Source organism: Portunus trituberculatus, chromosome 44, assembly GCF_017591435.1.
Source record: "Portunus trituberculatus isolate SZX2019 chromosome 44, ASM1759143v1, whole genome shotgun sequence".
NCBI lineage: Eukaryota > Metazoa > Arthropoda > Malacostraca > Decapoda > Portunidae > Portunus > Portunus trituberculatus.
In genome coordinates this window covers 10,625,895-10,642,594 of record NC_059298.1, presented here as the reverse complement: position 1 = coordinate 10,642,594, position 16,700 = coordinate 10,625,895, and the positions used below count along the sequence as shown (strand labels likewise).

General features: G+C 39.6%; 3 protein-coding genes across 4 annotated transcripts in view; 2 read left to right on the top strand and 1 right to left on the bottom strand.

Annotated features, from left to right (window-relative positions):
- Window positions 1–689, bottom strand: LOC123518716. The gene is made up of 2 exons (XM_045279717.1): window positions 211–689; window positions 1–102 (listed from the first exon to the last, which is right to left on the bottom strand). Exons 1-2 carry the CDS (start codon window positions 445–447, stop codon window positions 1–3), a joined length of 339 nt encoding a protein of 112 aa, XP_045135652.1. The 5' UTR covers window positions 448–689.
- Window positions 690–2,296: 1,607 nt separating this feature from the next.
- LOC123518926 (facilitated trehalose transporter Tret1-like) overlaps window positions 2,297–16,700 on the top strand; it is a 35,989-nt gene continuing 21,585 nt past the window's right edge. Inside the window, exon 1 of one of the 2 annotated variants that reach the window (XM_045279995.1) lies at window positions 2,297–2,527. In XM_045279995.1, the coding sequence (XP_045135930.1) occupies window positions 2,476–2,527 (52 nt within the window). In that variant the 5' untranslated portion in view covers window positions 2,297–2,475. Of the gene's footprint in view, window positions 2,528–13,707; window positions 13,775–16,700 lie in introns of those variants that run through there. The other variant, XM_045279996.1, reaches the window with a different exon arrangement.
- Window positions 7,349–8,657, top strand: LOC123518927. The gene is made up of 2 exons (XM_045279997.1): window positions 7,349–7,479; window positions 7,730–8,657. The coding sequence occupies exons 1-2, from the start codon at window positions 7,463–7,465 to the stop codon at window positions 8,094–8,096; spliced, it is 384 nt and encodes a 127-aa protein (XP_045135932.1). The 5' UTR covers window positions 7,349–7,462; the 3' UTR covers window positions 8,097–8,657.

Sequence of the window (16,700 nt, the reverse complement as noted above, 5' to 3'; positions counted from 1 at the left end):
CTATCTGGCATCCGGCCGGATAGTAAATTTCACCACCCGGTGCACCCCTAATATATACACACCACTCAGAAACAACCAGAGCTGTCTCTTCTGCCTCAGAGGCTGTGGGAAGAAATGCGACACATATAACACCGTCTTTTATTGCTATAAATACTAATATTTTGGTCATATTGCCTTATTCCAGCATTCTACAAGGGATAACAGACTTACCACATTGTTTTTGATGTTCTGTGACGTCGCATAAGCTGTCAAAATAGCATTTACATCCCCCACACTGAAAATATTATGGTGAAGCGGCGGATGTCTGCGGTTTGTTAATAAACAATAGTTGCCAGACACCGCCAAGCATTCACCTCCGAGGAGCGCAAGGTCCCGCACGCTTCCGCAAGGCGAGCCGTATGCTGGTCCCCCCCCGATTCGGGGGAAGTATGCCATACTGTACGCCATACGGTCCCCAACGGAACGCGGCCTGCAGGGTTGAGTTTGGGGTAAGAGAGAGTGCGAGAGCCGGTTCAAATACCCATGTCACCTCACCTTTATCCTCATTCGAACAGAGCGCACAAAACAGGCCGACGACTTAAAGTCTATTTACCTCACCCACGCGGTGAGGTACAACTTCTCAGGGTTTTTCAATTTTATCTATTCCTCTTTTTTCTTCCTTGTTTAATATTTCTTATTATCTTTTCTTATTCCATCGTCATCTATGTAGATAAAAAAGGAAGATATACAGAAGCAGGCACAGTTTATCACAAAAGGGTAGAATGATTGAGAAAACTGGTTAACTCTTGCATCAGATATTATGTGAACAGATTAAAGGTGAGATGAGAAGTAGGCCTTTGAGTAGTGTAGACAAAGGAGAAGGAAATGTTTGTAATTAGCAACGTTTGAAGAACATTTTGCTTAATAAAAAAAAAAAAGTAAAATTTTGGCGAGAGAGAGAGAGAGAGAGAGAGAGAGAGAGAGAGAGAGAGAGAGAGAGAGAGAGAGAGAGAGAGAGAGAGAGAGAGAGAGAGTTGAATACAATCAGAGAAAAAGAGTTGAATACAATCAGAGAAAAAGAGTTGATAATGCGATTTTTTTTCTTCTTTTTTTTTTACTCTATCCTGTCCAAAAGAAGACCAGTGTGAATAGAGCCCTCCCATTCATGTAAAGCATACTCCATTTATGGATGCAAGTTACCATTGTAACTAGAGTTAGTGTGTTGTGGGAACGAGAAATTTAGAAAACTGGCAGAGACGACTCAACGTAACGTCGTACAACTTGTCAGTAAACCCGCAGTTGTAGACTTGAAGTTGTGGGTTTACTGACAAGTTCATATTCATGATAGTGTGATATTCCATCTCGTCGTACAACTTCATAGAAGCTTTAAAACTAGAGAAGAGGTGGGAAGTTTCAAATATATGATTATTAGTAAGGGACAGACAAAGGTTGTTCAATGTAGAAGAAAAAAGATGAATGTCATTGAAGAGGTGGGGTTGAAGGAGATTGGGTTACTGCAATTTGCGTCGAGTTGATAGATGGGATTAATGAGTGTTTAAAACATTGAACAACACATATTTTGCTCTGCCTCAGTAAGAAAAGTTATTAGTCATAATTCAGACGTTCTGTGATGTCTCTTTGTGAGTTACTCAATTCCTGAATAGATGGACGTATATGAAAAAACGTGGAAAAAGTGCAGTGTCATCCCAAGCGTATGAATGAATAGGACAAGAAATTTGGCTTACAATATCATTGATGGATAATAGGAAGACAAAATAGCAAGAAGATGGCTTTACAATAATTGCAATGGTCTCACTAGCCCGTTCTAATCCTCGTCGTAGCACAGCATGTTGTCCTTGAACACTGAAAAGTGAGATGCCAATTAATATTAAGCTATCACACATTTATGTGGTTGCAACTTCCACACTACAATGTTTTAATAGGCCATCTCACTTCAGGATTTATTTAGTACAGAACTCTGAACTGCATTTTAAAAAGTATTTATTTTAAAGTGTGGTGGAAGCTGCAAAGGGGAAAGAAGTAAAATATACTGCAATCACTTGCACTACTATCCCCCAGCCGCATCTTACCACTCCTGCTGCTCCTTATTACTACAAAGATTCCACCAAGCTGTTGTGTGGATCTTGGTTATGGTTTAACATATTATCCTGTCACCGGATGTTGTACGTTTAACAAAATGATAAAAATGATAAATAGAAATAAACTAAAAACATATAAATCAATTAAAGAAAAAAAAAACATCATAAGACGCTCAACATCAGTTTAACTTCCTTCTTGGTCGCAGACTCCAGTGGGTTACAGTGGTGAGAGGGAAGCGTTCAGCCTCTCAGAAACGATTGGTCGCTCCGAGTAGCTGCGTCAGACTCCGTCACTGTGTTGCTGAGTTCGAGTGCAGTAAGGTGGTGACTACATTAAGAAAATATTTCAAGAGGAAAATATTCCGATTATTGGGAGCATATCCTCCTCAGGGTAAACATGACCTGTGAATCACGTGAATTTCAAGAACTACAGCAATTGCAACAAAAAGGTATAAGTAATATATATGCACGACTTTTTACTAACTCGATCTCATCCTCGTTCTGTGTATCTTATTGGGGCTAAACCTTGTTGGTATCTTCATTCATTAATCCCTTTCATTGGTAACAGTCCTCAAGTATATGCAAATGTTGTGTCACATATGTTACAAGGAGAAAATACAATAGAATAAAATAATTGCAACTATGTATCATTTTTAATCGATTCAATTTACTCAACATTTCATGGATGTAAAGGAAACATGAACGAATCCCCAACCCCGACCACACCACATATTCACACTTACCCTCCTTCGTTCTTTTTTTTTTTTCTGCTGAAAAATAATCAACGGAATCAGGTTTCATTTCAATCTACAAGGAAGAGAATTTTCTTCCACCACCATAAGCGTATAAGTATGTCGGCTACAAGTATCATATAGCATAAGAAAGAAAAGACTTCAAGAGTGATAGCAGAAAATGTCTTTTCTATCTTATCTCTGCCACAAATTGATACCAGACCACAGTCATTTTGAGTTTTTCATGATTTATAATGGTTTCTCTCAGTCTAAATCTTCTAATCTTCCTTTTCTGAGGATTAACATTCACGGGAAATCTAAACAGAGAGAGGGTGCAATATTAGACGTGAATCCTGTCTGTGACTGTACATACAATAGGCCACGGTCAAGGTCTGCAATTACAGGGATGTCAGTAGTACAAACATAATACTATCACTATAATCAATACATGCTGGAAGATACGCACCAGTAAATGTAAGCTAGTGAAGCGTGAAAAGCTCAGCAATGCCATCTTTCAATTTGGTAAGGTCTTACAGTGTAACCACAGACATCGGAACTCCATTCCTTGACTTCACCTGGGATACTGAGTTTTCCTATGGTAGAAAATGCATCCTTATAGCTCCCTCTCACTACCAGCTGACAGGCCGCTTCACTATCGGTCCCTCTCAGCACGCACATATAGCTCGAAACATTAATTCTGTCACACGAAAGGGTGAAACACTCTCCGTGAGCGTGGATGCATCACGAGAGAGAGAGAGAGAAAAAAAATCATATTGTCAATAAGCAATATGCCGTCGTTTAAGATCATATATATGATACGCGGCCTCGAAACATTAAAACGGGAAATAAAGATCGTTTATGATTTATGTTTTGGGTGTAACGCGGCAGCGCATAGCTTCCACTTCTGTGACGCCATGCCGACTTATCCCATTATACCTCTTATGGTCTCACTCCGTGCCTGGGTATGCATGGTGCCAAGCAGCCTGATATATAATTAATCATTTATTACATCCATACTATCATTGCATCAAGTATGTCTATAAATGTTATTGGTGCGCTGTTGTCACTCATCTCGTCATGGGATAATGTAAAGCTCCAAAATTTGTAGAAATAATGGCTGAATTACACACAATTTCAGATCTCCATCATGGTTACCAGCCTGTCCCTGGCGTTGTATCTGTCGCTAGGCCACACTTGTTCAGAGAGAGAGAGAGAGAGAGAGAGAGAGAGAGAGAGAGAGAGAGAGATTTATCTAACCAAAACAAGTAGCATTTTTGTGGTGATTTTCATGCTTGGCTTACGTAAGTCTCTCTCTCTCTCTCTCTCTCTCTCTCTCTCTCTGTGTGTGTGTGTGTGTGTGTGTGTGTGTGTGTGTGTGTGTAGATACTGCGCAATACATAAATTTATTCACTAGTTTTCTTAATTATGTTCCTTAACACCACATAAAGACGATCAGAAGTAAGAATAAGGGGAACAAGGAAGGTGGAAAATATCAGCCATGGAGAGTAGATGGCGACTCTCACTGGTGACCTTCATCATTCCTGTTTGACGGCCACGATTATGCAGAGAGAGAGAGAGAGAGAATAACAACATTGCCTTACTTATATAAAACGCAAAACACACTGCAAGGTCAGCATCATATGACTGAAAACGATCAAAACTTTCATATAACTATAAATATTAATCCTGAATTCTCCTTCTTCAACTTACAAAATGTCTACGCAATCCACTTTAAATTGACCGTGCTTTGCATTTTTCTGTCACTTGGTAGGCGACGAATTCTGCTGAAATCAAACGACTAAGGCAGAGAAACCACAGTGTAGAGCGTCGTGTGCAATATCTCGAAAAGTTCAATGTTTTCACTATACACTGGAGGTATTCTTCGTTAGCACTTCACTTTCCTTTATAATGAACATACTCATGCTCATTGTTTTTTGCCCTTGTGGATGACAGACACATTAATGCGATGCATAGGGCAAAAAAGGAATATGTATAAGAGGCTATAAAGGCAGGAGATGAAGCTTTAAGGCCATTATACAATGAATTAGTAAGGACAGTTAAGAGGTTAACGAGGAAAGCTAAAACTGAATACGAGTTGAGGGTAGCCAGCCAAGCAAAGACGGACCCCAAGGGATTTTTTTTTTTCAATTATACAAGACGAAAAGGTTTAAACTTGAAAAATTCAGGTTTAGGAAAAAAATGGGAAGAAACTGGATTTCAAACAGAGTGGTTGATGAGTGGAAAGGTCTCAGTGGTCATGTAGTCAGAGCTGAGTCAATAGGGAGCTTTAAAAAAAGGCTAGATAAGTTGATGGATGGGGATGATAGATGAAATTAGGTAGCTTAAACGCACAGGGACTGCCTCGTATAGGCCTGGCGGCATCTTTAGCCTGTTCCCAGCCAGGCTTGTAGACACCTATCAGCGCTAGAATTTTTAATTGTCTCAGAGTCCCTGGGGCATAGGGGTGACTTAGCTAATCTGGAAATCGATGTGTAGAAAAAAGTACAACATGAATTGTTGCACATGTGCATTTAAAGTTAAAAGCATAATTCAATGTTATTATTCTAACTTGCTAGTGTATGAAAAGTCTTTGTTAATGAAATTATATGATAAAGTTTAAAAAAACATATAATAATCTTTATTTAGGTAAATATGAGCACTAAAAATAAAATTATGCCAATTTCGGTTTCTGCATTTTATCTGAGAGTGTTGAAAAATATGGACATCACTGTCACGTCCTCTATATAAACATAATCAGTGAAATAAAAATAATCAGCACCGCTGGCGGACTTACTAAACTTATAAATTTACAAACAACATGTTGCCTTTTACTGTAACTATTTGAGTATTATCCTGACAATACAATCTCAAATTTCAAGTTGTAGTACCCAAGTTAAATGTACTCCAATAACAGCAAAATAGTACCTTGTAATAACAAAGTACTTATTTTACTTTTACTGTAGTAAATTTAACTTTCAGTACTAATACTTGAAATGTGAGATTGGTATTGTCAGGATAATACTGTTGTACATTTACTGTATCAGTGTTGTGCACTTTTAACAAAAAAAATAAATTTTACAAATTCGTTCCTGTAGATTAACTAAACCACAAACTATGTACACAATATTATCTATAGTATATTATCTATAGTAGATCCATCATTGAAAGAGGAATACGTGAATGCATGTCAAGGATTTTATAAACTCTAATTCTTCTTATTACTCTCTCAACATGGATCCTCAAACCAGCAACAACTTTCATGTTGAGGACTGTTCTGTTTGGTAACTGTTCCCCTCGGCTAACACTAGTAGGACGTTCCAAATGACATCCTCTGGCAGTGAGATCAGCTTCCACCTCTTTGAAGCCTCGATCAGCCAATACTCTGGTCTCAAACAGTCCAAGTAACCCGATCCTCGTAATAACTCCATATCACTGCATCTACCAGGCTTACTAGTGGATATGAAATTAATTAATCCATCTGGAGTTACGGACACTAGATACTTCACAGTTTTACATTTCTTGTAATCAGACCAAGTCATAATCCTGGGACACCTGTAGAATCAAGATCAAGATCATTAAGTCTGGTAGAGGATGTGCGGAGTGCTACAGAGAGCAAGATAGGGTATGTGAGAGTAGGAAGAAGAAAGAAAGTACGTAAACCATGGTGGAATGATGAAATCAGAGAGGCTAGAAAGGAGCGAAAGAGAAGGAGTAGACAATGTAGGTGGCTGAGGAAAAAGAGGCATGAAAGTGATGAGGCAGAAAATGAGTACCAGAGTGCATGGGAAATGTATGTAAAGCAGCAGAGAGTGACAAAGCGAATGATAGCGAAGGCCAAAGTAAAGTGTGAAAGGAGTGTGATTGAATCTTTAAGAGAGAAAGGCATGGAAGGTGGTCGTGAATGGTACAAGTTCTTGAGAGGTGAGAATATGGCAGACAGTGTTGGAGTGGAGAGTTTGAAGGTGAATGGTGAAGTTGTAACAGAGAAGGAAGGAATGAGAGAAGCAATCAGACAGTTCTGGGAAGAAGTGGGTGTTTGGTGCGAGAGAAGGATGTGTGACACTGGAGAGAAGGAATGCAGATGAACTGGATGAAAGGATCAGCAGGGAGGAGGTGAAGTGTGTGAAAAGGCAGAAGAATGGGAAGGCAGCAGGGCCGGACGAAATACTATATGAGCTGTATAAAAATAGAGGTGATGTTGTAATTGACAGGATGACTGAGCTTTTTAACCAGGTGTGGGAGGAGGAGAGGGTGCCAAGAATGTGGAATGAGTGCAGGGTGACTCTGCTGCATAAGGGCGGACACAAGAGTAAGAATGAGTTGAAAAATTACAGGCCGATCGCGTTAGTCAAACGCAAAGTGTTCAGTGCGGTGTTGAATGCCAGATTGTGTAAGTGGATTGAAAGAGCTAGAGTATTAGGTGAGGAGCAGAATGGTTTTTATCTCCTAAGATGACCAAATGGTTACTAAAAATAAGCCCATTTTTTCTCCACGCTGGCAAAAGCACCTTTACAGGAAACAGGCTCAAACAGGTTTCAACGTGAGTGTGAGACACCCCTCTTACATATAATGCGGTGAACTCAGTTTCAGATCTGCAGTCATAGGGTGTGGACGCTTTTGAAGACAACTATATTCATTTTGGTTTGGGTTACAATGTCTGCTGCAAAAAGGTGAGCCTTGAAAATAGTGATTGCCTTTTTCAAATGCAATTCTTTTCTGGCATATTATAAGGATATATATGAGTGATTTAGTACCAAAGTGCCACTTGAAATTTTTCATTATTGTTGTAGATATTGAACTTGTCATTTTTGGATACCATATGGTTACCTTAGGAGTACGTGTGCACAATTATTGTTGTTCATGAGTCTGTGTGATTTCAGTTACATCATTATTGATATATGTTTTTTTTATATGTTTCAGAAAAAAAATTCTGACTGTCAATGAAGCCTTAGATCTTTTAGAAGAAATGGATGATGTCAAAGACTTGTACATCGAGCCCCCAGATGTAAGCAACCTGACTGATGAAGATTCTGGTCCCGAGGATGAAGGCACCGTCTTTCACCCAGAAAGCCTATCCGGAAACCAATTATTAGCCCCTGCTGAATTCCGAGCTTCTCGTCGTGAAGAAGATGAAGAAGAAGAGGAAGATGAAGAATCTCTTGTAGAACAGAATGAAACAAGAAAGAAACCTACAAGGAAGAAGCGTAAAGTGTCAGAGACTTCTGCAAAGATAAAGTGGGGAAGAATAAGGGAACAGCGGCTCAAGCAGGTTTTTTCCCTGAAGTAAATTGCAGTAAGTATAGAGACTTTAACTTTGTAGAACTTTTTGAGCTCTTCTTTGACGAAGAAATCCTTGCACACATGAAAGAACAAGTGACAAAATACTGTTTGATGAAAAATTGGCCTGATATATGTGTATCCATAAATGAACTAAAGGTTTTTCTGGCCATTTTGATAGTTTCTGGCTACAACTCATTGCCTAGCCAATCTATGTATTGGTCATATGACCCTGATCTACACAACAAAGCTATATGTGATGCAATGCGTCGGGACAGATTTGATTCCATCAAGAAATGCCTTCATTTCAACGCCAGTACCGATCAAGACAAAAATGATAAATACACCAAACTACGCCCTCTGATCACTCATCTCCAAGAGAAATTTATGGAACACTTCATCCCTTCACAGTGTATATCACATGATGAGGCAATGGTGAAATATTTTGGGAAACATGGGTGTAAACAGTCCATTCGCAACAAACCTATTCGTTTTGGCTATAAAATATGGTGCCAAAACACTACCTCTGGCTACCTGCTTGCCTTTGATCCATACCAAGGCAAGACTTACAAAGGGGGATGAAAACATGGAAAGTGACCTTGGAAAAGCTGCCTCTACTGTTATGCATCTCATTGGGGGGTACAGTGATAGTGCAAAAGTTCTGCCATACCATTTCTTTTTTGACAACTGTTAGTAGAGTTAGCCAAGAGAGGCTATGATGGAACAGGAACCATTAAAAGTAATAGGTTATATAAAACCTGCCCTCTACCCAGTATTGCTCAAATAGATAGGAAAGAAAGAGGGACTGTTTCATCCGTGTCAAGAAAAGTCCATTCAAAGGAAATAAAAGTAACAAGATGGAAAGATAATGCAGTCGTAACTGTATGTTCTACACTCCATGGTGAAAATCCTACAGGAAAAGCGAAAAGGTGGTCAAAGAAAGACAATAAGCATGTACAAATAGATATTCCTAAAGCTGTTCAGGTTTACAACAGCAACATGGGTGGGACGGATAGGATGGATCAGAATATCAATGCGTATCGCATTGGTATTCGAGGGAAAAAGTAGTGGTGGTGTCTTTTCACATGGATGGTAGATGCTGCTATTCACAATGCTTGGCAAATAGCTCGAAGCAGAGGAACAAACATTGACCAGTTGATGTTTAGGCGAGAGGTAGCCATGGCTTACTTATTCATGTATAAAGTAGAGCCAATTGCCCCCGGGAGAAGGAAGCTTTTTGTACCTGGTGTTGAAGAAATGAGATATGACAACTTGGGACACTTTGTACAACCACTTCAGGGTCATGCAAGAAGGAAGTGCATGGGTGAGAACTGTAAATCTGTAGTGCGTACAGAGTGTTGCATTATGTATTCCATGTTTTGCTTCTTACCACAAGCGTAAATAAGATACACATGTGAATGTATGCTCCGACCACAATCTAATTTCCGTTACCAGTTCTATCACTCCAGTGCAGCCTCAGGACCCGCCTAAGCGGAGGTGCTTCTGGCATTTTAACTCTGCTAAGTGGGAGGAACTAAGGCAGTACTATTCTGATTTCCTTGGGATGATTATTGTTTTCATGTCAGAGATCCTTCTCTTTGTGCCGAGCGCATAACAGAGGTGATTATCTCTGGCATGGAGCTATACATTCCTCATACTTTCTCTAACCCTAAAGCTAAAAAGCCTTGGTTTAACTCTGCTTGTTCTCGTGCTGTCAATGATAGAGAGGCGGCTCACAAACGGTTCCGTAGCCATCCAACTGCTGAAACTCATGCCCTATATATTTCTGCCCGTAATCATGCCAAATCTATTCTCCAACTTACTAAAAACTCTTTCATCAATAGAAAATGTCAAAGTCTTTCCAATTCTAACTCCTCTCGAGATTTCTGGCATCTAGCCAATAATATCTCTAACAACTTTACTTCTTCGTCTTTCCCTCCTTTACTTCATCCAGATGGCTCTACAGCTGTCTCTTCTTTTCTAAAGCTGAACTCTTCGCTCAAACCTTTGCTACCAACTCAACTTTGGATGATTCTGGGCATATTCCTCCTACTCCTCCACCCTCTGACTACTTCATCCCTAAAATTAAAATTCTTTATAAAGACGTTTTCCTGGCCCTCTCTGGCCTTGATTCTCGGAAGGCTTACGGTCCGGATGGAGTCCCTCCTGTTGTTCTCAAAACTGTGCTTCCGAACTCGCTCACTGCCTGGTCAAACTCTTTCATCTGTGTCTCTCTACTTCTATTTATCCTTCTTGCTGGAAGTTTGCTCACATTCAACCTGTCCCTAAAAAGGTGACCACTCCAATCCTTCTAACTACCGCCCTATAGCTTTGATTTCCTGCCTTTCTAAAGCCTTTGAGTCTATCCTTAATAGGAAGATAATGAGGCATCTATCAGCTCACAACCTTCTCTCTGATTGCCAGTATGGTTTCCGTAAAGGCAGATCTACTGGTGATCTTCTTACTTTCCTAACTGAATCTTGGTCATCCTCTTTAGGGACTTCGGTGAAACCTTTGCTGTCGGCCTTGACATATCGAAAGCCTTCGATAGAGTCTGGCACAAATCTTTAATTTCTAAACTACCCTCCTACGGATTCTATCCTTCTCTCTGTACCTTCATCTCCAGTTTCCTTTCCGATCGTTCTATTGCTGCTGTAGTAGACGGTCACTGTTCTTCCCTAAAACTATCAACAGTGGTGTTCCACAGGGTTCTGTCCTATCACCCACTCTCTTTCTATTATTCATCAATGATCTCCTAAATCTGACTCAATGCCCTATCCACTCCTATGCTGATGATACCACCCTGCATTATTCAACAGCGTTCAACAGACGCCCAACCCAACAACAATTAAATGACTCAAGGCGAGATGCTATAGGACGCCTAACTTCTGATCTTTCACTTGTTTCTGATTGGGGCAGAGAAAACCTGGTTTTGTTCAATGCCTCAAAACTCAATTTCTACAACTATCTACTCGACATAACCTTCCAGACAACTATCCTCTCTTCTTCAATAACACTCAACTTCCCTCTCCTCTACATTAAACACACTCGGTCTATCCTTCACTAAAAATCTAAACTGGAAATTTCACATCTCTACTCTTGCTAAATCAGCTTCCAAGAAGTTAGGTGTCCTATGGCGTCTTCGTCCATTTTTCTCTCCTCCCAGCTGCTTGCTCTGTACAAGGGCCTTATCCGCCCGTGTATGGAGTATGGCTCTCATGTCTGGGGGATCCACACACAGCTTTACTAAACAAGGTGGAATCTAAAGCTTTTCGTCTTATCAACTCTTCTCCTCTAACTGACTGTCTTGATTCTTTAAGTCACCGCCGCAATGTTGCATCTTTATCTGTCTTCTACCGCTGTTTTCATGCTGTCTGCTCTTCTGAACTTGCTAACTGCATGCCTTCCCCTCCTGCGGCCTCGCTGCACAAGACTCTCTACTTCTTCTCATCCCTATTCTGTCCATCTTCCTAATGCAAGAGTTAACCAGTATCTTCACTCCTTCATTCCCTACACTGGTAAACTCTGGAACTCTCTACCTGTGTCTGTATTTCCACCTGCCTATGACTTAAACTCTTTCAAAAGAGGAGTGTCAAGACACCTCTTACGTTAACTGGACCCTCCTTTTAGATTTTTTGTTTTTCTCTTTCTACTTTCCTCTTAACAGGGCCTGGCAACCAGCGGGATTTTTTTTTTTCCAACACTTTGTTTGCCCTTGGCCAGTGCCCTTGTAATGTAAAAAAAAAAAAAAAAAAAAAATATATATTATATATATTCCAACAATTTGGAATGTCATTTTCGTAGAAGAGACAATTTTCGTTTATGTTATCTTTAAGTATACGTCAGAAAATGGTTTGTTTTTTGTTGCCAATAAAGCAGTGTTTACGGAATATGGAGTTTCTTGTATCCATTTTCTCCTTAGGTAACCATATGGTCACCATATATATCTCAGCATTCGGTATATTATTTTCACTTTAGGGGCCATTCTGATCATTTTTACATTCAATAGAATAATACTATGAAGGTTAAAACTAAATTTGAAAAAATATTTTTTTCAGGAGGTAAAGGGTTAAGAGGGGATATGGGATGGAGCTCTTTTAGGGAAAGACTTATAAAAGCGACACTTAGGTACAAGATTAGGCTTGAGAGAATGGATGATGCAAGAATAGCATGGAAAGTGTATCTGTTGAGTGAAAGTGGAAGCAAATGGAGGAAAAGGTGTATGAGAATGACAGAGAGGAATGGTCTACAGGTTGGGTGGGCAGTGAGAATGGCTGAATCAGAATGAGCTGGAATGGGTCGTGACAAGAGGAGGCAGAGTGGGAACAGAATGGGATGCGAGGAAGTGGAAGAGTGAAATAGACAGAGATGTGAAGAGTATGGGACTGAATGAGTGGAGGAATGGGATGGAACGAAAGACTACTCTGGAATGGTACAAGGTGAAAGAGGCCCCGATGTATGAGAGGTGGTACGATGGAAGCCTGGGTGGTGATCTTCTCTTCAAAGCTAGGGCAATCAAGACAATACTATGTTTTCTATGTATTGCATGGACTTGTCTGTTGTTTGCTATACTCAAATGAAATTATTTATCAGTATACATCCGTTGATAATAGTATGAAATAATAAATTGCTTGCCTTGATACAATTTTGTTATTTTTAAGATCATCTGAAATTATGAATTGAGGCTCAAACAATGTTATATGCAGTCAGTTATCATGAAATTGATTTACTTAAATTTCAGATGCATTTGTGTGCAACTATATACACCCGTGTAAGCATGTAAAACTTGCCCCAAAAAGTACTTATTTTCCAGCAAGAATTACAAAATCTAGCGCTGTCTGGCATCAATACGCTGAGTGCGAACAGGCTAAATTAGCCTTCCTTCTTTTCTCACGGTGTTTGTTGTTTGCACTGAAAACGAGACGGTTTGGCCGCCACTTCCGTGTGGGTACGGCGCCCTCGCCCGTGGCATTGGCGGTCCTTTACTCGTGCGTGCTCGGTACTAATGCGCTCTGCTCGGCTCCCCCTGGTCTGGTGCCGGCCTCCCTTGCCGCGTCCATCTCTTCTATAAAGAAACATACAATAGACCAAATGCTCAGTCATCACAGAAGTCCATCTTGCGCCTGGGTCAAGCCCCAGTGACTTTATCCTCTTACTGAAGCTCCCTTCTTATCACCCATCTATTCTTCTTCTGTCCCCACTTCCCCCTCCCCATCTTTTATCTTTTAATTCTGATTCTGATTCTGATTCTTCTCATGTTCTTAATCTTATGTTCTTAACTCATAGACCTATCTTTAGGTGTGGTGATACCACACCATACTCCACATAATTGGGAAAGCGAGGCCACAAGCCATCGAATTACATCATGTACAGTAAGTCTTCCTTATACGGTACCACGTTATCCGGAAAATTCACAGTTTCGGGGTTTGGTAATTTTTACCCTCGATTCTATTTACGGTAAGAAAAAATAACACAGTATCCGCTCGTGTTTTGTTTACATGGTACCGCAGCACCATCACGCCTCGCGGCCACTACAACATTCAGTCTCTTCCCGCATTTCCCACTGAACACAAGTGAAATCCTTACGGCATGGGTTTTTTTTTTTTTTTATTGTGAGTGGGCTGAAATTCCTACTGTCTCTTACCCTCGGGAGGGACATCATCTGATACAATACGTAGCGAGTGAAAGGTAAATAAAAACATTTTCTATATATTTCTTTCGCGCAGTACTTTACATTTTTTATATGACTATTTTCATGTCTGGAGGGATGACTTTCGGCGTGCTGGAACACATCCCCTAGTATTATATGTTATAATGGGTTCCGAATACGGTAATTTCGATTTGCGGTAAGGTTTTCAGGAACGCATATGTACCGTATAGCGATGACTTCCTGTACCTAATTGCTACTTGGTGAACAGGGGCTATACATAAGAAGCTTGCCCATTTGCCTTGGCGCACTCAGGACTCGAACCCGGCCCCTCTCGGTTGTGAGCCGAGTGTACTAATCAATACGCAGTGTGTGTATTTACTTAGTTGCATTTACCTAGTTGTATTGTAAAGGGTTCGAGCGGGGCTCATTGTGTCCTGTCTCCTTGTCTCCATTTATCCAGTTTTTCTTAAAAGTTATGTACATTATGTGCTGTAACAACTTCATTATTCAATGCATTCCACTTCTCCACCGTCCTGTGTGGAAAACTGTATTTTCCAATATTCTTCACACACTGACTCATCCTGATCATCTTTACATGTCCTCTTATCCTTCTATCTTCCTCTGTCAACAGCAACAGGTCTTCCTTCTCTATCTTTTCAATGCCATTGACTATCTTGTACATTGTTATTTGGTCTCTTCGTTCTCTTCTATCTTGTAAGGTTGGTAGTCCCATTTCCTTCAGCTGTTCTGCACATCTTAGATCCTTTAGTTCCAGCATCATCTTTGTAGCAATCTTCTGTATCTGTTCTAATTTTCTTATATCTTTTTTAAAGCTTGGAGACCACACCACAGCTGCATATTCCAGCTTTGGACGTATCATGCTTGTGATAATTTTTTTCATCATATCTTTGTCCAAATGCCACTCTTATATTACTCAACATTTTATGTGATAATCCAAATATCTTGGTTATGTGTTTTTCGGGCTTCAGATTTTCTTGTACAATCACTCCCATATCTTTTTCCTCTTTAGTCTTCATTATTTGTTCCTCTCTCATCAAATTGTCCCATACCAGTCTTCTTTTACTCTTTCCTAGTTCCATTACATGATATTTCTTGGCATTGAACTCCAATTTTCACTTCTTACTCCACTCATAGTTTTTGTTTATATCTTCCTGTAACAGCAAACAGTCCTCCCGGGTTTTGATAACTTTTAGCAGCTTTGCATCATCAGCAAATAAATTAGTATAACTGTTTACCCCGATGTGAATGTCATTTACATAAATCTGAAACATAATGGGGGCTAACACTGACCCTTGTGGCACTATGCTTGTTACTTTACCCCAAGATGAGTATGTATCTCTGATCACAATTCTCATCTCCTTGTCCTTCAAATAATCCCTTTTCCATTCCAACAAAGTTCCTCGCAGCCCTCCTATGTTCTCTAATTTCCAAATTAGTCTTCCATGAGGGACTTTATCAAAAGTTTTTTTTTTTTTATTTCCAGGTATACTGTGTCCACCCATCCATCTCTGCTTTCCAGTCTTTATATTACTTTCGAGTAGAAGCTTAATAATTTTGACACACATGACCGTCCTGTCCTGAACCCAAATTGTCTGTTTGATATGACTTGTTCTATTTCCAGATGTTTAACCAATTTTTCTTTGATAATTATTTTACACAACTTCCCCATAACGTCTTGAGCTTGAGACTGGTCCGTAATTTAATGGCTCAGTTGCCTTTCCTCCTCTAAATATCGGTATTACGTTGGCTCTCTTCCATTCTAGTGGAACTTTCCCTTCATTTAGTGAACTTGTAATTATTTCCCAAATTGGATCCAATAGTTGCTCTTTACATTCTTTTAGCATCCAGCCTGATACACCCAAATTATCTAATAATCTTCCAATATCCTCTTTCTGTGCTATGATTTCCTGTAATCCTTGATAATGCAATGTCCTATTTGGTTCTGTAAAATCTTCTTCTACAGTGAACACAGCTTTGAAGCTCTCATTCATTATTTCACACATTTCCTTCTCTACTTGGTACGTCTTCCTTCCTTTTTTTTTTTTTTTTTTTTTTATTCTTTCCTTGTTCTTCATTTTGCCATTTATAAATTGGAAAAAAAGTTTAGGTTTTTTTTAACTTTTACGCACCACATATTTCTCAAAGTTTCTTTCTTCCTCTCTCCTTACTCTAATATATTCATATATTTACATAAATCTGAAACATAATGGGGGCTAACACTGACCCTTGTGGCACTATGCTTGTTACTTTACCCCAAGATGAGTATGTATCTCTGATCACAATTCTCATCTCCTTGTCCTTCAAATAATCCCTTTTCCATTCCAACAAAGTTCCTCGCAGCCCTCCTATGTTCTCTAATTTCCAAATTAGTCTTCCATGAGGGACTTTATCAAAAGTTTTTTTTTTTTTATTTCCAGGTATACTGTGTCCACCCATCCATCTCTGCTTTCCAGTCTTTATATTACTTTCGAGTAGAAGCTTAATAATTTTGACACACATGACCGTCCTGTCCTGAACCCAAATTGTCTGTTTGATATGACTTGTTCTATTTCCAGATGTTTAACCAATTTTTCTTTGATAATTATTTTACACAACTTCCCCATAACGTCTTGAGCTTGAGACTGGTCCGTAATTTAATGGCTCAGTTGCCTTTCCTCCTCTAAATATCGGTATTACGTTGGCTCTCTTCCATTCTAGTGGAACTTTCCCTTCATTTAGTGAACTTGTAATTATTTCCCAAATTGGATCCAATAGTTGCTCTTTACATTCTTTTAGCATCCAGCCTGATACACCCAAATTATCTAATAATCTTCCAATATCCTCTTTCTGTGCTATGATTTCCTGTAATCCTTGATAATGCAATGTCCTATTTGGTTCTGTAAAATCTTCTTCTACAGTGAACACAGCTTTGAAGCTCTCATTCATTATTTCACACATTTCCTT